General features: G+C 37.6%; 3 protein-coding genes across 3 annotated transcripts; 2 read left to right on the forward strand and 1 right to left on the reverse strand.

The window, feature by feature from the left end:
* The first annotated feature begins 3,806 nt into the window (after nucleotides 1–3,806).
* Nucleotides 3,807–4,760, forward strand: LOC129553624 (olfactory receptor 51A4-like). Its single transcript, XM_055422415.2, has one exon. It carries the CDS (start codon nucleotides 3,807–3,809, stop codon nucleotides 4,758–4,760), a length of 954 nt encoding a protein of 317 aa, XP_055278390.2.
* A 13,788-nt stretch (nucleotides 4,761–18,548) lies between these two features.
* LOC129553625 (olfactory receptor 51I2-like) lies at nucleotides 18,549–19,493 on the forward strand. The gene has a single exon (XM_055422416.2). The coding sequence runs from the start codon at nucleotides 18,549–18,551 to the stop codon at nucleotides 19,491–19,493; it is 945 nt and encodes a 314-aa protein (XP_055278391.2).
* Nucleotides 19,494–24,495: 5,002 nt separating this feature from the next.
* Nucleotides 24,496–25,452, reverse strand: LOC129554181 (olfactory receptor 51H1-like). Its single transcript, XM_055422793.2, has one exon. The coding sequence runs from the start codon at nucleotides 25,450–25,452 to the stop codon at nucleotides 24,496–24,498; it is 957 nt and encodes a 318-aa protein (XP_055278768.2).
* Nucleotides 25,453–25,660: the final 208 nt, after the last annotated feature.

The following is a 25,660-nucleotide window of genomic DNA, read 5'->3' on the forward strand; positions in this document are numbered from 1 at the left end:
CATGCGTGCTAAGTAGCTTCAGTCTGTGTCCAACTCTTTGCAACCCTAACGGACTGTAACCCACCAGGCTCCTCTGTCCATGTGATTTGCCAGGCAAGAATACATGTAGAAAGCATGGATTAACTTTTACTATCAATATTAATAAAAGTTCTGAACATAAAAGTTACTTATAAAATCAGTACACTGTGTTGGAATATAACTGTTAGAAACTCCTTTCTTTTCATGATATAAACCCAGAAATTCTAATTTTAAAAAATACTAAAGATATATGAAAATTCATGTTTGGCTCAAGGCAACACAGATAATATGTTAATTTGAAAGATGTAATTCTAAGATGTAGAATTGGCAACATGCCCATCACATGATGAATTGACTGCCAAAGTATATAAAGTTATTTTTCAAATCAAAATCAACTTAATATGTAAACTGAATAAGAATGTGACTCCCCTGGCAGTCGAGTGGTTATGACTCTGCACTTCCACCACAGGGGGTGTGGGTTCAATCCCTGGTCTGGGAACTAAGATCCTGCATGTTCCACATCATGGTAAAAAAAAAAAATGAGTAATAAAATTAAACATACTGTGTTTAATATAAACAAAGTTGGCTCTTCACCTTCCCCTTTCTTGTTTCCCTTTCCTTCCCTTCCTTTTATTTCTCATCCTGAATGATTATGTCCTATAACTGTTGGTTGCAGCACAGATGTAGACACCTTCCCTGTGTATGGGGTGGGGAGTGGGCATGGCTAATGTGCATAAAGAGGGCGCTTGGTCCTGACAGTTGTGAGGAGAGTGCTTTGTGAGGGGTAGACCAGCATGGGATGTCAGAACAAGAGAGGATGATAATGATGTTCAGATGGGAATGAAAGGGAGGGTATCAGCCCAGCAGAAAGTTGGATTCTAAATGTAGTCCAAGTGATGAACGCCAGAGCCTGAGCAAAGTGAGAAGGGTATATAAATGTGAGAGGTGTCCCAAAATGAAATGTGGACCTGTGTGAGCTAAGGAGGATGTTCTTGCACCTGGACATGGCAGCCTGACACGAAGTACTGGAACCCAAGTTGGGTGAGGAGTCCTCTGCTTGATAGTGAGAGCCATACACAGGATGCCAAAGCCCATCATGAGTGAGGAGGAAATCTGTACTGGAGAAAGTACAGCATTACCAAATATAACTCTCCACTATATACAGTAGTTCAGACTCAGTGTTACTCCACTGCCTCTATTTAATTTGACATGCAGAATAGTTATAACTATTTTAATATCCATGTATGCTATTGCTAGTAGTGTGCATGCATGCCCAGTTGCTAAGTCATGTCTGACTCTTTGTGACCACATACATTGCAGCCTACCAGGCTCCTCTGTCTAATGGGATGTTCCAGCCAAGAATTGTGGAGTGGGGTGCCATTTCCTTCTCCATTTGCTAATAGTATATATCTTTGCATATGTTTAAATGAGAGAGTGTTGGGGTAGATCAGAATTTTATGTTTATAAGAGAGTCTCACATCTTAGTGCTGTGAGATGCAGTGTGTTGAATGACTGTGTGTGGATAGTGTCTGTGGTATGACTGATGTCCTACTCTTATGAACCATGGCTTTCTTCTCTTTTTTAAACATGAGTGACTCTGACACTGCATGTAGTCTTAAAAAATTATATAAAACTTTAACTTCTAAGTCCCTAAGAAGTCAACTTCTTTACTAGGGTTCTCTTTATGATAGACTCAGTCCCTGTCTGAAAATATACGCTTTGTAGAACACTCTTTACTAAGCATACTAGAAAGAATGTGGTAGAATATAGACGACATCATTGCCAAGAATACATGAATGGGTGACTGACTCTAGACTGGATGATTGACTGTATAAATATAGATCTTGATACATCAATGGATGGAAATGTATACATTGTGATTCATCTGGGATCTGCTCTTCAAAGATATATTTACATCTATAAAAATATACATGTGTTTGTTTACACCTACATGATTTTAAAACAACACTATAGTACTAATTTTTCCTGAGGACAAAAACAGAGTATTGTTTTATACCAATCCACCCCGTCTCTCACTTTCTTCCAGAAGGAATCCTTCATTAATTTTTTTTTCACATTTTATTTTTTATTTAATTTTTAAAAATTTATTTATTTTAATTGGAGGCTAATTACTTTACATTATTATATTGGTTTTGCCATACATTGACATGAATATGCCCCAGGTGTACATGTGTTCCCGATCTTGAAATCCCCTCCTACCTCCCTCCCCATCCCATCCCTCTGGTTCATCCCAGTGCACCAGCCCCGAGCATCCTGTATCATGCATCAAACCTGGACAGGCGATTCGTTTCACATATGATAATAAGCATTTTTTAAAATTTTGTTTCTGGTGTTTTATTTTTGGCTACACTTCTAAGTAATATGATTTTATTAAAGAGTGTGTATTGATTTCATATTTTTCCAGATAAGGTCAGTCATATTAGCTCCCTTACATTCTCCCCCATATCCAAATGTAATTACCTCACTATTTTGCTTCTGCTTCCAAATTTAAACAAAACTCTTAAATATAACTGCATTTAAGCAATAATATATAATCTCTTTCTACTCATCTTTGGAGGATAAACACATAAATATTAATGCCATTTTCTCCAATTATGCCATGTTTAAGATATTTATTGAAATGTGGGTATTTATTATTTCCTAATATATTATAGGAGGAGGGCATGGCAACCCACTCCATTATTCTTGCCTGGAGAATCCTCATGGACAGAGGAACCTGGCAAGCTATGGTCCATGGGGTTGAAAGAGTCAGACATGACTGAGCAACTAAGCACACACACAATATATATTATATATGTGTTTTGAAATAGATATATTTCAGATTTTATTAAAAAATTATTTGTTAATGTTTGATACTATTCTAGCACCAATTTAAAAGTAATGACAATACTCATTTTGATTATTTTATCTCTCTCTCATATTTTGAAAAATCAACATATCGTTTTTTTAATTTTTTAAAATTTATTTTAATTGGAGGCTAGTTACTTTACATTATTGTATTGGTTCTGCCATACATTGACATGATTAAAAGAGCATGTCAAACAACCTAGAAATTAATTGTGAAAATGAACAGTATCACTTGAAGTATTTATTTAAATAGCTTGAGGTTTATGTGTTTTATTGAAATATCTTATGCTTTATTTCTGCAGGTATAATTAACAGGAAAAATGTTCAGGTTTCAAGATGCTTGAATATTTTTTGTGTGTGGCCATGTTGCATGGCATGTGGGATCCTAGTTCTCCTACCAGAGACTGAATATGCACCCCTTGCAGTGGACTCATAGAATCTTAACCACTGGGCCTGTGGGGGAGTCCCCAGAGCCTGAATATTTATAGGTGTGACATAGATGTGGGGAAAGTGCAGAAACTTCTTTCAGAGTCATCTTAGCCAAAGTAAATATATTCAACATAAGTGAATATATTAAGAAACAGAATCCAAGAATGAAAATTCTCTAAGCATTGGGATAAAAATGGAAAATAATATTCTTAATTTTCATTTCCACTTAATCAATGAATGAAGCTTTCTAGACTGAAATAATTCTAGTAGATCTTACATTTTAATAGCAGTTATTCATTGTCCTAACTCTGAGTAGTCATTCAGATAGAGTTGAAAACAGTCTAAGGATCCATTCCTTGATGTAAAGATGGCTAGAACTAATGCTGCACCACAAGAGTTAGATGCATTATATTCTATCTTAAAAATATGTGTTTTTCTTCCAGTAGAAACATTTAGAAATTGAGTTGGGCTGTGTCCCCAAAAATATCTTTATGGAGCTTATAAACAGTAGCTGGTTCCAGCCACCCACTCTCCTTTTAACAGGCATCCCTGGACTGGAAGCTGTGCAAATATGGATCTCTATCCCACTGTGTATAATGTACCTAATTGCCCTCCTCGGAAACAGCACTATCCTCTTCATTATCAAAACCACCTCCAGGCTTCACGAACCTCAGTACCTCTTCCTGTCTATGCTGGCAGCCACAGATGTGGGTCTGTCTCTATCAACTCTGCCTACAGTACTCAGTGTCTTCCTTCTGAATCACAGAGAGATTGAGTTCCACTCCTGCCTAACGCAGATGTTCTTTATCCACACCTTCTCCTCCATGGAGTCAGCCATCCTGCTGGCCATGGCCTTTGATAGATTTGTAGCTATTCGCAACCCACTGTACTACACAGTAGTCTTAACCCATTCTCGGATTATGGGGATGGGGCTTGCAGCCATGATTAGGGGTGTGGTGTTGATGATACCTTTGCCAATTCTGCTCAAGCAATTGCCCTTTTGCAAGGATGTCATTCTATCACATTGTTATTGCTACCATCCTGATGTTATGAAGCTGGCTTGTGGCCCTATCAGAGTCAACATCATTTATGGCTTGTCCCTTGTCCTGTGCTCCTTTGGAGTTGACTCTATGTTCATTGTTATTTCATACAGCCTAATTTTGAAAACAGTGCTGGGTATTGCCTCCAAAGCTGGTCAGCTCAAGGCACTTAATACTTGTGTTTCCCACATTTTCACTGTCTGTATCTTTTATGTGCCACTCATTGTGTTGGCTCTAATTCATAGGTTTGGTACATTCACCTCTCCTCTTCTTCATGTCACCATGGCCAACCTCTTCCTCTTCTTGACTCCTGTTCTCAACCCCTTGGTTTATAGTCTAAAAACAAAACAGATAAGGTTCACAGTGCACAAGCTATTCAAGAGCAAGAAAAACTTTCTCACGTAATCAAATATGAGTTATATAAAAAAGCTAAACTAATAAAAACAGAGAATAGAATGGTACTTGGCAGGGACTGGGGAGATGAGGAAATAGGAAAACTTTGGTCAGAGTACATAAACTTCTAGTTATGAAATGAGTAAATTCCGGGTATCTAATGTATAACATGGTGACTGCAGTTAACAATAATGCATTATATACTTGAAAATAGCTTGGAATACATTTTAAGGGTTCCCACCACAAAAAGGAAATGATAATTATGTGACTGTGTAGATCACAACAAACTGTAGAAAATTATTCAAGAGATGGGAATATCAGACTACCTGACCTGCTTCCTGAGAAATCTATATGCAGGTCAAGAAGCAACAGTTAGACCTGGACATGGAACAACAGACAGATTCCAAATCGAGAAAGGAGTACATCAAGGATGTATATTGTCATCCTGCTTATTTAACTTAAATGCAGAGTACATCACGATAAACGCTGGGCTGGATGAAGCACAAGCTGGAATGAAGATCGCCAGGAGAAATATCCATGGCCTCAGATACGCAGATGACACCATGCTTATGGCAGAAAGTGAAGAAGAACTAAAAAGCCTCTTGATGAAGGTAAAGAGGAGTGTGAAAAAGTTGGCTTAAAACTCAACATTCAGAAAACTAAGATCATGGCATCTGATCCCATCATTTCATGGCAAATAGATGGGGAAACAGTGGCTGATTTCATTTTGGGGGGCTCCAAAATCACTGCAGATGGTGGCTGCAGCCATGAAATTAAAAGACACTTGCTCCTTGGAAGAAAAGTTATGACCAACCTAGACAGCATATTAAAAAGCAGAGACATTACTTTGCCAAAAAAGGTCTGTCTGGTCAAAGCTATGGTTTATCCAGTAGTCATGTATGGATGAAGAGTTGGACTATAAAAGAAAGCTGAGAGCTGAAGAATTGATGCTTTTGAGCTATGGTGTTAGAGAAGACTCTTGAGAGTTCCTTGGACTGCAGGGAGATCCAACCAGTCCATCGTAAAGGAAATCAGTCCTGAATATTCATTGGAAGGACTGATGCTGAAACTGAAACTCCAGTACTTTGGCCACCTGATGTGAAGAACTGAGTCATTTGAAAAGATCCTGATGCTGGGAAAGATTGAAGGCAGGAGGAGAAAAGGACAACATAGGATGAGATGGTTGGATGGCATCACTGACTCAATGGACATGAGTTTGAGTGAACTCCAGGAGTTGGTGATGGACAGGGAGGCCTGGTATGCTGCAGTCCATGGGGTCACAAAGAGTCTAACACGACTGGGTGACTGAACTGAACTGACTGGCGGTATTAACTAACACTACTACATAATAATTTTGTAATATATAAGTGTATCAAATACATACATTGTATGCCTTATACTTGCAGAATGTTATATGCCAATTATAGTTCAATAATACCAGGGAGATTTGTTTTGTGAATTTCAAAAAGAAGAAAAAATTAAGAAGCCTAAACAACAGAATCAAGGGCAAAATTGGCAGACAGCAACAGAGTCATAATAAAGTTCATGCTTCTTCATCAACAAAAATGGATATGTTCACATAGAAATTTTATATAAAACAAATTATAAAATACAGATAAAACTAATGTCCAAATATGAGGCAGATAAAAATATGTCATATTGTTGGAGTGCAAGAAAAAAGGATGATTTCACCTGCACTTAAAACACTTTCCTTCAAATTGCACAGTAATTGTGATGTAAGATCCTCCTAGGAGAAAATTAATCTCTAGATAAACCTGATTTAGGTCTATCTAAAAGTAATAATGATTTAAATGTAGACATAATCTAGAGATTAAAATGGAGCAAAATTCATGATAAAATAGATTAGAAGTGACAGATACTGTGAGGTAAGGGCTTTGGAGAAATTCTTGATGAAATAACAGTTGTTTGCAAGGCAAGGAAATATGCCTAATTAAGTGCATGCTAAGTCTCTCAGTTGTGTCTGACTCTGCAATTCTCTGGACTGTAGCCCACCAGGCTCCTCTGTCCATGGGATTCTCCAGGTAAGAATACTGGAGTGGGTTGCCATGCCCATCTCCAGGGAATCTTCCCAACCCAGGGATTGAACTCGTGTCTCCTGCACAGCAGGCAGATTCTTTACCATGAGCCACCAGGAAAAACCCTAGTTAAGTGATACATATACTGTTCTAAGAAACAACTGGATGTCTTATTGTTTCATGTAAAGAATACTACTCTTTCCATTCCAGTCAGTCATTTACAGGCCAAAAAAGAAGTAAATGATAATTAAAATATTAAAATGTGAGGCTTTATAAGGATATGCTCAGATTATTACTAAATTTCATTTACTATTATGAGAGAATAAGTGCTTTAACACCATGCACACAATCCCGGCCAAATACTGAGATTAGAAACTTGGTTTTTGTCTTCTGTCTTTTTTGATTTTTTTTTTTTTGTATATGTATGCTGTATTAGTCATCTTAGATAAAAGTTTTAATTTTAATTGTGCTTACATATTTCTGCTCCAGAAACTGAGACACCATGTAATACATATTTTTTCTTGTTTGGTTGGTTTTTTGGGTTTGTGATGATCCAAACATTTCCTCTGTATTTTTAAATGGAATTTATGAAGAGAATTTTATCTCTTCTCATTCTCCAAATTGCTTTAGCACACAAGAATTGGACCTCCAATTGAAATTTAAGGAGTTATAACTTAAGTCTTTGGTGATATACTGTTTTGTTTATATCTCATTTATGGGGAAAGCAGGATCCTTTGTCCCTTCAAAAGCAGATATAAAAACCTATCAACGCCTATCTTCATTTGCTCTTGCAGTAGGGGGTCTGTATTTAAGGGTTACTTCAAATGTTCACTTAGATTTTGAAAATATTGAAAACCATGAATTGTATACTTTAAAATGATATTATGGAATATAAATTACATATTTACTCTTAATTAATAGTTATAAGTTTTTGAAGAATGCTTACAACTGTATATGATTGAAACGATAATAAACTAAACTATCTACAAAAGGATGGAGGATGATACCAAGTGTGATAATAATTGTGTTAGGAGTGCGGAGATTGTGAGTGATTCATACATTTTTAAATGTTCTGCTGCTGCTGCTAAGTCACTTCAGTCGTGTCCAACTCTGTGCGACCCCACAGATGGCAGCCAACCAGGCTCCCCTGTCCCTGGGATTCTCCAGGCAAGAGCACTGGAGTGGGTTGCCATTTCCTTCTCCAATGTGTGAAAGTGAAAAATGAAAGTGAAGTCGCTCAGTCGTGTCCGACTCTTCGCGACCCCATGGACTGCAGCCTGCCAGACTCCTCCGTCCATGGGATTTTCCAGGCAAGAGTATTGGAGTGGGTTACCATTGCCTTATAAACCTGTTATGTTTGTTCATATTTGCCCATCTATAATTTTAGTTATGTTATTTATAATAATTTAAATTTTCCATACATTTACATTGAAAATCTTAAGTTAAAAGTCTGTGAGCAACCTAGAGTGGTGGGAAGAGGTAGGAGGTGTGAGGGAGGTTTAAGAGGGCGGGGACATACGTGTACCTCCGGCTGGCTCATGTTGATATATGGCAGAGGCCAATACAATATTGTGAAGCAATTATCCTTCAATTAAAAATAAATAAAATTACTTTAAAAGTCTGTGAGCTTAGTTTATAAAGATTCTAATAATATTACATAGGAAAAAATGTCATAAGTAACACCTTTATAGTCTTTGACCTATGTCAGGACATTTTTTAATATGAAACAAACTCTGTACTTATTTTAAAGGATTATTGCAAAGGGAGGAAAAATTGATCAGTGGAGACAAAATAGCTCAGCTTATCATTTATAAGATTTAAAAAAATGGGAATTTAAATGGTCTGTGTCTGGCCTTGTCACAGGTAAGGAAGAGGGCATCACTGAAGCTTATTTGTGTTGTATGGGGAAGGGTGGTTCCTTGCAGCAAGCTGCTTCCTAGACTAAAAAGTTAGAGAACTCTTAAACTTTGCTGTGTGCAAATTAATCATGGGAAACCTCACAAAAAGGCAGTTGGAAAGCCAAAAGGGGCAGATCTCATGCTTGATGTCAATACAGATCCTGACCTGAAGATATGCTTTATGTATCCGGTGGGAAGTGACAGGAATTTATTATTAGCAGGAGGAAGAAATATTTTCTCCTTGCCTGGCAATACCTCAGTCAATGAAGACTGTTACCACTTAGCCAATAAAAAGCTGCTATACTACAAATTCCTGTTCCTCCAATGTTTTTTTTTTTGTTTTTAATACTCCTCCACCCTGCTCCCAACTTCCCCTTCTCTGTAAAAGTTTCCTCTCTTATGCTTTATGGGGATTACATGTTGTTTGACATAATTTCAAGTGCCTGTGTGTGTGCTCAGTCGTGTGTGTGTCCAACTCTTCGCAACTCCATGGACTGTAGCCCTCCAGGCTTGTCTGTCCATTGAATTTTCCAGGCAACAATAGGGGAGCAGGGTGCAATTTCCTACTCCAGGGGATCATCCCAACCCAGGGATCAAACCCATGTTCTCCTGTGTCTATTACATTGGCAGGGGGATTCTTTACCCCCGAGCCACCCGGGAAGCCCTTAATTCCATGTAACCAAATTGCAATTCTTTGCTGCTTCTGAATAAGCCTGCTTTGCTGGTAAAATAACTGGTTACTTTATTATTTTAGATTAACAGCTGTATTCCATGGTGACTGGGCTCAGATAACATGCATTCATGCTCATTCTTATCCGATTCTTTGTGACCTCATGGACTGTAGCTCACCAGGCTCCTCCGTTTGTGAAACTTTCCAGGCAAGAATACTGGAGTGGGTTGCCATTTGTCAAATATACTATACTCTTTATATACATAAAGCATTACTACTCATAAATACCCGTTTCATAGATAAGCAAACAAAGGCACATTTCATTAAAATAATTTGTTAAAGGACACCAAAGTGCCCAAGTTTACTAGAACTTTGACCCCAGGCAGTTTGGCTACAAAATCTTGGGTTTATGATTGAACTCAGTGACTCTGTAAACTCAGTCAAAAAACTTGGACTTAGATTTTAAAATATACTACAAATATATTTCATGAGCATGACAACTCTCTCTCTCTCTCTTTTTACATTTAGTAAGTTCACAGTTTTGTGAGTTTTTATGTTGTTGCTCAGTTGCTCAGTCGTATCCGACTTTTTGAAACCAGATGGATTGCCACACGCAAGTCTTCCCTGTCCTTCACCATACCCAGAGCTTACTCAAAACTCATTGAGTCAGTGATGCCTTCCAACTATCTCATTTTCTTTCATCTGCTTCTCCTCCTGCCTTCAGTCTGTCCCCAGATCAGGGGCTTTTCTAATGAGTCAGCTCTTATCATCAAGTGGCCAAAGTATTGGAGCATCAACTTCAGCATAAGTCCTTCCAATGTATATTCATGGTTGATTTCCTTTAGGATTGACTGGTGTGATCTTCTTGCAGTCCAAGGGACTCTCAAGAGTCTTCTCCAACACCGCAGTTCAAAAGCATCAATCCTTTGTTGCTCAGCCTTCTTTATGGTCCAACTCTCACATCCATATATGACTACTGGAAAAACCATAGCTTTGATTAGATGGACCTTTGTTGGCAAAGTGATGTCTCTGCTTTTTAATATGCTATCTGTGTTGGTCATAGTTGTTTTTTTTTTTTTTTCCCCAAGGAGCAAGTGTCTCTTAATTTCATGGTTGCAATCAACATCTGCAGTGATTTTGGAGCCCCCCAAAATAAAGTCTGTTACTGTTTCCCCTGTTTTCCCATCTATTTGCCATGAAGTGATGGGACCAGGTGCCATGATCTTAGTTTTTTGAATGTTGAGTTTTTCACTCTCCTCTTTCACTTTCATCAAGAGGTTCTTTAGTTCTTCTTCACTTTCTGCCATAAGGGTGGTGTCATCTGCATACCTGAGGTTATTGATATTTCTCCTGGGAGTCTTGATTGCAGTTTGTGTTTCATCCACCCTGGCATTTCACATGATGTACTCTGCATATAAGTTAAATAAGCAGTGTGACAACATACAGCCTTGACGTACTCTTTTTCCAATTTGAAACCAGTCTATTGTTCCATGTCTTGTTCTAACTGTTGCTTTTTGATCTCCATACAGGTTTCTTAGGAGGCAAGTAAGATGGTCTGTTATCCCCATCTCTTGAAGAATTTTCCACAGTTTGTTGTGATCCACACAGTCAAAGGCTTTAGCATAATAAATGAAGCAGATATTTTTCTGGAATTCTCTTGCTTCTTTTATGATCCAATGGATGTTGGCAATTTGATCTCTGGTTCCTCTGCCTTTTCTAAAGCCAGCTTCAACATCTGGGAATTCTTAGTTCACAAACTGTTGAAGTCTAGCTTGAAGAATTTTGAACATTAATTTGCTAGTGTGTTGCTGCTGCTGCTGCTAAGTCACTTCAGTCATGTCCGACTCTGTGTGACCACATAGACGGAAACCCACCAGGCTCCCCCTTCCCTGGGATTCTCCAGGCAAGAACACTGGAGTGGCTTGCCATTTCCTTCTCTGGCTAGTGTGTTAGATGAGTACAATTGTGTAGTAGTTTGAACATCATTTGGTATTGCCTTTCTTTGGGATTGGAATGAAAACTGACCTTTTCCAGTCCTGTGGCAACCACTGAGTTTTCCAAATTTTATGGCATGTTGAGTGTAGCATTTTAATAACATCATCTTCTAGAATCTGAAATAGCTCAGCTGGAATCCATCATCTCACTAGCTTTGTTCATAGTGATGCTTCCTAAGGTCCACTTGACTTCACACTCTAGGATGTCTGACTCTAGGTGAGTGATCACACCACTGTGGTTATCTGGGTAATTAAGATTTTTTTGGAATAGTTTCTGTGTATTCTTGCCACCTCTTCTTAGTATCTTCTTTTTCTGTTAGGTCCATACCATTTCTGTCCTTTATTGTGCCTATCTTTGCACAAAATATTCCTTTGGTAACTCTAATATTCTTGAAGAGAGCTCTAGTCCTTCCCATTCTATTGTTTTCCTCTATTTCTTTGCATTGTTCATTTTACATTGAAGTATAGTTGCTTAACAATGTTGTGATAGCTTTAGATGTACAGCAGAGTGATTCAGTTATGTGTATATATGTATCCATTCTTTTAGAAAATCTTTTCCCATTTGGTTGTTACATAATATTGAGCAGAGTTCCCTGTACTATACTATAGGTCCTTGTTGTTTATCCATTAAAATATAGCAATGTGTACATGTTGATCCCAAATTCTGTAACTATCCTTTTGCCCTCCTTCCCAACCCACATAACTATAAATTCATTCTCTAAGTCTGTAATCAGTTTCTGTTTTGTAAATAAGCTCATTTGTATCATTTCTTTCTAGATTCTGCATATGAGTGATATTATATGATATTTCACTTTGATTTACTTCACTCAGTGTGACAATCTCTATTTCATCCATTTTAATGGCTGAGTAATATTCCACTTTATATATATACCACATCTTTATCCATTCTTCAGAGACTCATTTCTGTAAATGAGAAATCTATGATAATCTACAATTCAGTTTTGTTCTAACAGTCTATGTGTGTATGGCTCTAAAGGAAAACTCATCAATAACTGAGTTGGTATATTTTTTCTGTTTTGGGATATCGTCTTTCAATAATCTTGAATTCTTTAATCTATCCAAAAGAAAACTAACTAGCATGCTTTAAATTTTCTGTCAAAATTGATCTGGCTCAACTTGCATTGTCTCAAATGTGTGACAGTGTTTTTCACACTGAGTATAATTGAGATTGACATTTTTAAAGAAGGTTCTTGAAAAACATATTTTTAACTAAAAATAATAAATCCTAATCTCTTGTCCTCATACTATTCCATTCACACAGGCATACACTCACACACATGCACACACTCAGAGAAAACACTGAATCTTATTGGGATCTAGTTACTTCCATTATCTCTTCACAGGAATGTTTGCACACTGAAACTGTTTTCTCTGTATAAAGAAAATGAAAAAAAAAATTTTTTTTCTGGTCTGATTTCTTTTCACTTTTAACGCCCCAACCCTATTCTCTGAGGAATTCTGTGATCTCCCGACATTGTAAGACCTGGCCAATCCTCAAGGGATTTGGAAGAGCCAGATGGCTTTTTAACTAAGCTTTTCCACCTAGAACATGCTCCAGCAGTGCCAAAACACTACAGCATGTGAATAAATTCTCCAACCATTGTCCAGAGTTCAGCTTCCCTGTCGTTGGTGCTGTGGCCCCAAATGTAACCTAGGACTTTTCTGACTAAACTTTAAGTATGGAGACCTGAAAGCAGTAATTTATTACAACTCAGAGGAAGTTCACAGGAAAAGGTTGGTTAAAGCTGAACTGAAAAGTGTTCTCATAGTGGCTGAATTTAATGTCAATGAACCATTAATATTGCTTGTGCCTTTATAGTGCTTCCTCTCATGATTATCGTGTTAGACTTTATTTTTCTCATCTTCCCACATCCTGAAGTACTGATTTGAAGCTGATATCCTTCCTATTTTTTGAACATCTCCATTTCCACAAGCTCCCATTATTCACTTTTTCCTTTTCTCAAATATTTTTTATCATTCCCAGCACTAATTCTCTACCATGGAAGGAACAGATACAAAGTTATCTAAATATTAAATGTAACATAAATGGTTTACGATAGTACTATCTACCATCTATTATGAAAGGGCCACCTCATGCGACGAGTTGACTCACTGGAAAAGACTCTGATGCTGGGAAAGGTTGGGGGCGGGAGGAGAAGGGGACGACAGAGAATGAGATGGCTGGATGGCATCACCGACTCTTTGGACATGAGTTTGAGTGTACTCCGGGAGTTGGTGATGGACAGGGAGGCCTGGCGTGCTGTGATTCATGGGGTCGCAGAGAGTCGGACACAACTGAGCGACTGATCTGATCTGATCTGATCTGATCTGATTATGAAAGGGAGGCAGATTCTCACATTCTTTGTTTTGTAGGGATATTTGAGGATAACACATAGGATGAGAGTTACTAGGTAGTTTAGTCTTATTGCTCCTTGCACTGGGTCCATGGAGGCCTGTTTCCACTTCTGACAAGTCAAGTCCTTCCTTTCTTCCTGCCCCAGGATTAGTTCAGAGAGACCAATGCTCCACAGCTCTAAGATGACCTAGAAAAAATAAGATTCTATACCTAAGTGTCTTCTTTTTTTCAGGTTCCCCAAGGAAATTATATGATGCATTGTATATTTTCTGAAACTACACTTTAAGAGGAAAAGCAAGCCCTTCTATGTGTGTATTGTGCAGCATGACAAATGACAGAGTTGTGAACTTTAACAGCGCAGTTGTTTTGTTTTCTACAGTGGAAGGACTTTACAAAACTAGGACTTTGAAAGGAAGATGTCCTTGATTTCCAAATCCCCCTCTTTCTTCCTAAGTCCTATCCACCTTCCTTCCATGGGGTCGCAAAGAGTCAGACACATCAGAGAGACTGAACTGAACCGATCTTACAAAAATTTAGTACTGCTTTTGCTGTAACTTATACTTTATATTTTTCCACCACCAGTTTTGCACTACCAATTAACTCCTAGACACCACCTCTCATACTTGAATCCTGGTGCTCTAGTCTATTTCTAACAATCAGCTACAATACTGGGGGTTTCTCGTTCTTCAGCTTCAATTATAGAATATTTTCCTTCATTAACACCTGAAACCCTTACATTTTTTGATTCCTGGAGGAGTTGTTATTCAGTTCTCTTTTAATCTTGACTTACCACTATTATTTCTTAATAGAAACAGTTGATTACTATTGCTCTTTTTCCTTCTCCAAATTCCTGAAAACTACATCTACTAAGCAATTTTAGCAATAATTCTCTTGACTAGCCTTTCCATTATAGACATCACTTATTGCTAATTTTAGTGCTAGCTCTCAGGGCAGGCCTTCCCAAAATATGGCACAATGGCATATTGATTATTTTGAATTAAAGTTACTTGAGAAACAGCCAATGTAAGAAAACCTTTCTGTCATCCCCCAAAAGCAGGAAAGTCTCTGATGTGAAAGGTACCCTTCCCTCACCAAGAGAGATATTCTATCACCAGAGATAGGGATTCAGGGTGAGAAGACCATGTTAATAAAACTTTCCACTTCCTTACTAATTTACCATCCCAAGCCCAAATTCTATTTAGATTCTTTACTAATTAAGCAGTCAAAGCTAAATTTCTTTGCTCTGTCAGTTCCCTCATAGGTACTGTTTCTTTGTTTAAAAAGTATAATCCCATATCTGTTAGACCTCTATACACACTAAATTAATTTTTTTTCTTGTTAATCTGACTTGTCACCATTTAATTATTAGAACAGCCAAAAGAACCCAGAAATCAATCGGGGAAATTTCCCCTCCTTGACATGACCTCTGTGTGAGTTATGTCCCCTTTACCATAACCAAGTTCTACCTCCGCCCAGTCCAGTCCTTCTAACTCTCAACAAGAATTAAAGATAATGCTAGAAAATAAATGATTGATACGTTTTTAAAATGGAATTTTTTAATCTAAACTCTATCTCTGAAAAAGTTTAATTCTTGTTATGAACTGTCTAAAATGTCCTTTCATGTCATTCTCTAAGCCAAGAAACCAGGCTCACAATCTTGGTGTAAAATGGGAGACAAGAAACTTCTTCCCTTTTATCTTGTCAGTTGGATCCTGTTTGTTTTTGATGCTTGTTTTGTTTTGCCTCTACTTTAAAGTGCCCTTGTCTATGTCTCTCTCTGGTGGATCAAATACAATTGTGTAGGTTCTCACCACTTGACCGCTTAATGGGTGTAAACGTAGCCAAAAAGTTTGTAGTAAATCCAAGCTGTCTTTAGCACTGATGATTTTGTGTTCTGATACTCAATAAAACCCTAATTATACCACATCTTCTTTACCCCTGACGTTAAGGTTTCTAACAGGACTCCATACTACCTATTGTCTTCTTTTATTTTCCTTTCTTTTTCAACTCTTCATTTCATTCAGAAGCATATTCCTTGTGCCCTGCCCTAGTATGTCTTATTCTGGTGTCCATACCTTTGCTATCTTTTGTTTGTTCATTTTTGCTTTTGTTTATACCTTTACTCTTATAAGTGAGTCAGCCTGGAATTAGTCAGCCTAGAACAAGACTTGTTCTAATTAAAATTTTTCATCACCCAAATACGAGCTCATAGTTGGTTCTCTCCTTGAATTCTGCTATGACTCTACAACTCCTCATTTAGTACCCTGTCACTGTATGCCTACTATCTGTGTATTTATTTTTTATAACGTAACAAGGGTATTATTGAAGGAAGAGAGTAGTAGGACAGAAAATTTAGGTTCTGATACTGACTCAAAGTCATGTGACCTTGGGATTTTGTTTACTCCTATAAGTCTGTTATAGAGAACAATGTGGCAACCCACTCCATGATCCTTGCCTGGAGAAACCCATGGACAGAGGAGCCTGGTGAGTTACTGTTCATGAGGTCACAAAGAGCCAGACATGACTGAGTGGCTAAGCACACACATACTATTAAGAAGATTTTAGTTTTTGCTTTCCTCTGTTTTCATTTTTGTTTTGGCTTTGAAACAATAAATCTGGCTTCCTCTTTGCTGAAGTCAAGTCATCAAATAAAATAATGTTGGAGGAAAAACTACTGAATAAATTTCTGTAAATAACATAGTGAGAGATCATTTTATAGTGTCTTTATTTGTTCCTAGTTTTGAATAGATGCTTCTTCCACCAAGTGTGTCATACTCTGCAAGGAACTTTAGAGAAACGATCGTAAGTTGCATATCATTTGTATCACCTAGAGATCCTATCAAACTTTATGGTACAAATTAAGTGTTCAACAAATATTTTATGGTACAAATTAAGTGCTCAACAAACATCTGTGTTACTCAGGTTTCTATTGTTCTGTCTCTCATTGTACTTATTTGAAAGAGTTTTGGTCACAGTTACCAATTTCTTTCTCTTTTATCAGTTTTGTCTATGTCAATCTTTGTTTATTGCTTCGTTGATACAATTTGCTTCTCTCTCTCTTTTCAAGCAAGAACTTTCATATCCCCAGAAGTAGTCATGAATATTTGTTGCATGACTGGAAAATATTCGAGTATAGAAAAGAAGACAATGAAGTAGATGAAAGCTATGATCTGCATTAAGCATAGATATTGAATAATATAGTCCTTTTGAGATTTAGGTAGGATGCATGGTATTTGTTAAGTACTATTATGAAGAACAAACAAGTAGTTTATAAAACATAGGCAATGTTAATAAGTCATAGTATATATAGATAGTAGCTAAGTTGTAGGTCATGTTCAGTTCAGTTCAGTTCAGTTCAGTTCAGTTGCTTAGTCGTATCCAATTCTTTGTGACCCCATGAACCACAGCACGCCAGGCCTCCCTGTCCATCACCAACTCCTGGAGTTCACTCAAAACTCACGTCCTTCGAGTCGGTGATGCCATCCAGCCATCTCATTCTCTGTCGTCCCCGTCTCCTCCTACCACTAATCCCTCCTAGCATCAGACTCTTTTCCAGTGAGTCAACTCGTCACATGAGGTGGCCAAAGTATTGGAGTTTCAGCTTTAGCATAAGTCCTTCCAATGAATACCCAGGATTGATCTCCTTCAGAATGGACTGGTTGGATCTCCTTGCAGTCCAAGGGACTCTCAAGAGTCTTCTCCAGAACCACAGTTCAAAAGCATCAATTCTTCGGCGATCAGCTTTCTTCACAATCCAACTCTCACATCCATACATGACCACAGGTCATGTTAGGACATGTTAAATACAGAATATATGAAATATATGATAGAACAAACACTTTATTTCTAGATAGAAAAGGAAAAACAAATCAGAGGGCATGATAATGCCATGCCTAGAATGACAGTTCTGTTATAAGTACCTAAATCAATCACCCATTAATAACATTGATTGTGGTTTTGCTCTGGTCCTCCATGTTCTCAGCCCAAGAAATATGGGCAGAATTTATGCATGTCAGACAGCCTTATTAGTGAAACTTTAAAGCTGTGGCCATGCAGACATGATGCTATCGTGTGCCTGATAGAGTGAGCATGAGTGCTGGCTCCAAGGACTATTCACTTGTGGGGTTCCCTTGCTTAGACCTCACCTCTTGTCTTTCTAACACCATCAGCAGAGAGACGGGACCTATGAATATTGTATAATCTAGCATTCAGGTACTGCAGGCCTTCCTTCCCATTTGTTTTAAATGTGTTAATGAATCCCATCTTTACTCTCATTTCCAATACATTGTTTTGTTTTGTTTTATAAAAGAATTTTTTTGATGCATACTATTTTTAAAGTCTTTATTGAATTTGTTACAATATTGCTTCTGTTTTGTTTTGTTTCTTGCCACAAGGCATGTGGGATCCCAGCATCTCGACCAGGGACTGAATCTTCACCACCTGAGTTAGAAGGCAAAGTCTTAACCACTGAACCCCCAAGAAAGTCCCCCATTGCATAAAGTGACTAAATTAATTATGTGATTTGTGAATCTTCATTTGTTTTGTGAGATCTTTCTATTTAAAATCCTTTGGTATAGTTCACCTGGCAGTGTTTGGACGTTACCAACGCATCAACAAATATACTCACAAAACAGTTACGAAGGACCTAAAAATATTACACAGGCTTTTTGAATTAAACTAAATTAAATCCTATTCAATTTTCTCTTCATGAAACAGAAATTACCTTCCTCTGCCTCTAAATTCTCTCTTTAACTATGGAATGAAACTGAGTTAACTTTACTGTTTGACTTTCTACACATACTCTCATTTTTCAGGTGTCACCATCATGTCTATGCTCAACAGCACCCACCATCAACCACCCTTCTTCCTTCTGTCAGGACTCCCAGGGCTGGAGGCATCTCATATCTGGTTCTCCATCCCACTGAGCATCATGTATGTGACTGCCATCTTGGGGAACATCATCATCATTCACGTAGTACACAAGACTCCCAGCCTTCATGAGCCTCAATATGTACTTTTGTCATTGTTAGCTGCCACTGACATAGGCATGTCAGCATCTACACTGCCCACTGTTCTTAATGTCTTTATTTTCAACCACCGAGAGATTGAGTTCCATGGTTGCCTGGCTCAGATGTTCTTCATCCACACCTTCTCTTCCATCGAGTCAGCCATGCTGCTGGCTATGGCTTTTGACCGTTTTATGGCCATACGCAACCCACTACGCTACATCATAGTCCTGACCCCCTCCCGCATTACTCAGATGGGCCTGGCTGCTGTGGCTCGAGGGGTAGCACTGATGATCCCCTTGCCCATTCTGCTCCAACAGCTTCCCTTCTGTAAGAATATTGTTCTTTCCTACTCATTCTGCTTCCACCCTGATATGATGAAGTTGGCATGTGGGTCTATTCGTGTGAACATTATCTATGGGCTGGTCTTGGTACTCTGCTCCTTTGGGGTTGACTCTGTCTTTATTGTTCTGTCTTATGCTCTAATCTTGAAGACAGTTCTGGGAATAGCTTCCAGGGAAGGATGCCTTAAGGTGTTCAACACTTGTGTCTCCCACATTTTCACTGTCTTCTTTTTCTATGTCCCACTTATTGCCTTAGCCTTGATCCACAGAATAGGCAGGTACCACTCCCCTCTCCCCCACATCACCATGTCCAATATTTTCCATTTTCTCACACCTGTCCTTAACCCATTGGTTTATAGTGTGAAAATTAAACAGATTAGAAGTGCACTAGGTAGACTGTTCAAATTTAAGACCAGATAGAACAGAGTAGAAGTATTTTCAGTAAGTGATCAAAAAGCCAGAGATATTGTGAAAAGAAGCAGGAATAGACATTTATTTCTTGTGTGTTGAAGTCCTGGGGTAAGTTTCTGTGTGATTTTGCTTCCCAGGTGACTCAAAATGGTAAAGAATTTGCCTGCAAAGCAGGAAACCCAAGTTCAATCCCTGGGTCAGGAAAATCCCTTGTAGAAGGGCATGGCAACCCATTTCAGTATCCTTGCCTGGAGAATTCCATGGACAGAAGGCTCCAGTTCATGGGGTCACACACAGTCAGACACAACTGAGTGACTAACACTTTCACTTTGTGTAATTTTACTACAATCTTTTTGGAAGTAGGAGATTCCCTTTTAGTTTTCAATATCAGATCAGGGAATATATTTCTATTTTTTTTTACACTTTTATTATTATTATTATTTTAATTTATTTATTTAAATTGGAAGCTAATTACTTTACATTATTGTATTGGTTTTGTCATACATTGACATAGATCTGCCCCGGGTGTACATATGTTCCCCATCTTGAACCACCCTCTCACCTCCCTCCCCATCTCATCCCTCTGGTTCATCCCAGTGCACCAGCCCTGAGTATCCTGTATCATGCATCGAACCTGGACTGGCGATTCGTTTCACGTATGATAATATCAGGGAATATATTTCTAAAGGTTCCTTCACCTTCACTTTATGTGTCTCATCCTTAAAGTTCACATCACTTATCCAAGAGCCCCATTCCAATCCAAACAATTTGACAAATATTTTCTGTATGAGAACCCCTCATATATAAGTTATATGGCTCAAATTTGGTTAAAAGTAAGATATTTATATTATTATACAGAGAGTTATTATCTTTGGTGGGTTTCAGATATTATAAAAGGAAATAGTCCAAATGGGAAACAAAAGGTTTTATTTTTATATTTTTTATTGAAATCTATTTTATGATTTTTCCTGAAACCACATTAATCTAAACTTCATCTGATACAAAAATACAATAAGAGATTAAAGCAAAAATGTAACAAAGCTTCTATACCTAAAATTTGCCATCTATGTAATCATACTTAATTTTCTCAGGTTGTATTAAATTGGATTTCACATTAATTTGAGGATAAGTATGTATCAATTAAAGTAAAATCATGACTCTATAATTTATCTGCTATGTATCCAGGGAACATGGTGAGTGACCATTAATGTGCCTCAATGTGAAAAGGAGTTGATACTGGCATCTATCTTCTAAGGACATTGCAAGAAGAAATGTGTTATGTTACACATAACTTATTTAATATGCGTACCACAATGTCTGGTATATAATTTTCAATAAATATTAACCATTATATTACAAGCTAAAAATATGATAAGGGCAAGGGTCAAGCCAGTATTTAAAGATATATATGTAGACTTTTGGATAGCAGCCATTCTGACTGGTGTGAAATGGTATCTCATTGTGGTTTTGATTTGCATCTCTCTGATTGTGAGGGATGTTGAGCATTTTTTCATGTGTTTGTTAGCCATCTTTATGTCTTCTTTGGAGAAATGTCTGTTTAGTTCTTTGGCCCATTTTTTGATTGGGTCATTTATTTTTCTGGAATTGAGCTGCAGGAGCTGCTTGTATAATTTGGAGATTAATCCTTTATCAGTTGCTTCATTTGCTATTATTTTCTCCCATTCTGAAAAGTCTACATGCAATAAATGCTGGAGAGGATGTGGAGAGAAAGGAACCCTCTTACACTGTTGGTGGGAATGCAAACTAGTACAGCCACTATGGAAAACAGTGTGGAGATTCCTCAAAAAACTGGAAATAGAACTGCCATATGATCCAGCAATCGCACTCCTGGGCATACACACCGAGGAAACCAGAATTGAAAGAGACACGTGTACTCCAATGTTCATTGCAGCACTGTTTATAATAGCCAGGACATGGAAGCAACCTAGATGTCCATCTGCAGACGAATGGATAAGAAAGCTTTGGTACATATACACAATGGAGTATTATTCAGCCATTAAAAAGAATACATTTGAATCAGTTCTAATGAGGTGGATGAAACTGGAGCCTATTATACAGAGTGAAGTAAGCCAGAAAGAAAAACACCAATACAGTATACTAACACATATATATGGAATTTAGAAAGATGCAAATGATAACCCTGTATACGAGACAGCAAAAGAGACACAGATGTATAGAACAGTCTTTGGGACTCTATGGGAGAGAGTGAGGGTGGGATGATTTGGGAGAATGGCATTGAAACACGTATGTTGTCATATGTGAAACGAATCACTAGTTCAGGGTCAATGCATGTTATAGGATGCTCGGGGCTGGCATGTGGGGATGACCCAGAGGGAGGATAAAGGGAGGAGGGAGGTGGGAGGGGGGTTCAGGAGGGGGAACTTATGTAAACCCAGGGCAAATTCATATCAATGTATGCCAAAACCAACCAATATAATATTGTAAAATAATTTGCCTCCAATAAAAAAATAAATTAATTACCTAAAAAAAAAAAAATAAAGATATATATGAAAGAATAAAGTCTTTATTGCTCAGATGGTGATAGCAAAGATGACCAGCAAATAATACAGTTGCTCTGAAGTTCAAAGACATATTTAGAGGTTTATTTTAATATATGTTTCATATGTTGAAATATAAAATGTATGTGTTTGTAATTGTTTACAAGAATTCAGACTAGGTTGCCTGTTTTATAACTGTGTATATCATATATTTATCTGCTCAGTATTGTCACCTCAAATCAAAGACAAGCAATAAATTGTTTATGCTAATGATGCCTGAAAATTAACTATCACAGAGTAGAGCCAGATATTATTATTCTATTCACTTTCAATTAACTATGTGGACATTAATTCATGAATCTATTGATTCAATAGTCATGTGTAATGTATATGTATAATTGACTTATCACCTTTGTCCTTTGTTTCTTATACTCTCTCATGTTTCCCCTTATTTTGTCTCTTTACATAGCTATTCTTGGCATCTACTATATGCCACACATTAGGGGACAAATGAATCAGACAAAGTGCTCTCATTTAGATTATTAGTACATGGTGAGTGAGACAACACAGGAATGAAATTGTCATACTTTGAGGCAACAACATGTCATTAAGACAGAGCATACCATAAATTGCTTAATTATTTAACTTACACATAAAGCAATTTATAAGTAAACTGAAATACCAGAATGGGGCACAGATTAAATTAAAGGATCTTAGGGACACAAGCCTTAGCACTCAATGTCATTATGTCCTTTTGTTCTTTCTGAAGCAATCCCTCATATCTGCTTTTATCTTGTTTCACACTCAGTTTTTCCCCTAGGATAGATAATTACATAACTGGGGAAGATGTTCTGTAAATGGTTTTGTGTCCTTTCACTATCCAGCAGAAAGGGTAACCTTAAATTCTTTATAGCATACTATGTAAAGGGAGAGAATTTTTTTCTTCAGTTTTTAATCTCTGCAGTTGAAAGGTCAGGAAAGGGATTTATTAGAATATTGTTATTATTGGTCTCACTCAAGCTGTACAGAGAGGTAAGGAGTTCCTCAAAGAAAATTTATCTACAGTCTTAAAAAAATGATCCCCATTTCCCTATCATCATACTAAAGAGTGTCAGAATTAAAACCCTTTTGAGTGGAAAGACTCAATAAAGAAAAATATTAAATCAGATTTTAAAACTTGTAGAAACATACTAAGAATCAGAATTTCATTTTATGTTTTGAGGGTACTCATGATCTTTCTCAAATGACCTCTCAGTAAGATCAAAGATTATACATTTATATATACTTTACTCCCTCTATTCTGTTAATATATAACAGATTTCAGCTAGATGAATGCTTTTGAAACTGAGATAGATATTAAGCTTCCATGGTCTTTCTTTTCATGATCTTTTCAGTCTTGTAGGCAGAAGTTTCTAATAAACCCAGTCTTCACTGGTTCACTTTCCTCCTAGTTCACATAATTTAAACCAAATCTTCAATTCACTAATCATATTTAGGTGCATGGTCTGCTGCTGTTCCATGATTTTCATTAATAGAATGGAAACTATATGAATATTATAGTTTTGCCTTCTGTATGACTCTGATGCCTTGCTAGACAAATATGAAAAATATTTGATTACTTTAGAGATCATTTTGAAATTTACTTAGAAAGTCCATAAATTAGTTTGAAATTCTTGCCAAAGCTGCTGTATGTTTATTCATTACCACTGACAATTAAGTCTTTTATTTGTTTCCTAAGCTAATTCAGCAAGACAAGTCTTCATTTGTTTATGACTAACCTCAAGAGTTGACCTTAAGAGAATAATTCATCTTTCCTTTTGGAAAGTTAGAGAAAGAAGTTGCATCCTTGTTTCAGAAGCCAAAATGTAACCTTATATATTCTCAGTATGGAGTGGGAAACCAAATAAAATCCAAATAAAGTATGAATTCTGAATGAAGTAGCACATTCTTATATATTATTTCTTTTCATACAGCTCCTTTTTTTTTTTTGTTAAAAACCATCAGATTGAGATATCAACTAGCACTCCAACCCTAAGAAATGGTCAAAAATATTAAGCATATAGTCATAAACTTATCATCAATTTAAAATTTTATAATGCTTCAACTTAAACAACATGGGCAATTAAGAATCAGATGAAACCTTGTTTTCTCAGTGAAATCAGCCCCTCTTTGATCTTTTAAAATCAAGCATCACACATTCAATTTAGCAGTTGTGAATACATGATTTCATCCAATTCATACACCAAAAACACTGAACTTGAGTTTCTATTGCCATTTCTCCTTAAAACTACCAAACAGTCATCACTCATGATCAGTTGTGATCATTTATTAAGCCCTCTGCTTCTCTTTCCCTCCATAGCTAGATTAGTTTGAGGGAAAGGCCTGAATCGTTTTATTTCTGAATTCATGGTGCCTAACATACTATTTGGCACATAGCAGATCCTGAACAGCAATTTTTAAGTTGGTTGTCTCTTCTGATACAGAGAAAAATGTCATTCTCCAGCAATAACACGTTGCACCCAAAATCGCTTGCGGAGAGCAGCCTGGATCTGCCTGGATTTGAGACTGTAGACAAGAGGGTTGAGCAGCGGTGTCATGAGGAGGTAGGCATTACTCATGCTGGTAAACAGAATTGGGGAAGTGTTTTGAGTGTAGCGATGCAGCACTGCCAAGCTGATGAGGGGCAGGTAAAACACAAATACTGTGCATAGGTGACAGGCACAGGTATGCAGTGATTTCCAGTTTCTGTCTTGATTCTCCAGCTTTATAACAGTGGCCAAGATCTTCATGTATGAAGCTAAGATGAAGACAACATCTACTGCAAATGTGACGAGTACAAACACCAATCCATAGACACCACTAAAAGTGACGTCCCCACAGGCCAAGTTCAGCATATCAGGATAGTAGCAATAAGAGTGTGAGAGGATATTGGCCCCACAGAAAGGTAAGGTCCTGAGGAGAAAAGGCAGAGGGGCCACCAGGGTGGCACCTCGTATGATAGCAGCTCCACTAAGGCAGGCGACAGTAGAGTGGGTCAGGATCCTGGGGTAGTTCAGTGGAGCACAGATAGCTACCAAGCGGTCAAAAGCCATGGCTACCAGGACACCTGATTCTACTGAGGAGAGGGTGTGGATGAAAAACATTTGGGTTAAGCAGGCGTCCAGGCCAATGTAGTGGACGTTGAACCAGAAGATAGCCAAGACACTAGGCATTGTAGACAATGAAAGGCCTAGGTCAGTAAGGGCCAGCACGGCCAAAAAATAGAACTGAGGTTCATGAAGATTCTGTTCTGCTTTAACTAGGATAAGCAGAAGAGCATTTCCCACAAGGGCTAGGAGGTACAGGAGACAGAAGGGAATGGAGATCCATATTTGTGCAGCCTCCAGACCAGGAATACCAATGAAGGAGAAGGGGGGCCAATTAGAAACAGTGTGATTAAAAGACCACATGGAAAGGTGTAGGTAAGACTGAAGTCCAAGATGCTTCTCACCCTATAAAAGAGAGATTGTATGTCGGTAAATCTGATTAAAAGCAAACTGATTACCTATACACAGAGTTACAAAATAAAGACATGAAGAACTCAAAATTGAGTTTATAACTACATAATTATTCCTCCTGATATTATGAATGGCAACTAAGCACATGAAAAAATGTTCA

The sequence above is a fragment of the Moschus berezovskii genome, chromosome 14 (assembly GCF_049115385.1).
Source record: "Moschus berezovskii isolate FMDL1 chromosome 14, NW_MosBer_1.0, whole genome shotgun sequence".
Classification (NCBI taxonomy): domain Eukaryota; kingdom Metazoa; phylum Chordata; class Mammalia; order Artiodactyla; family Moschidae; genus Moschus; species Moschus berezovskii.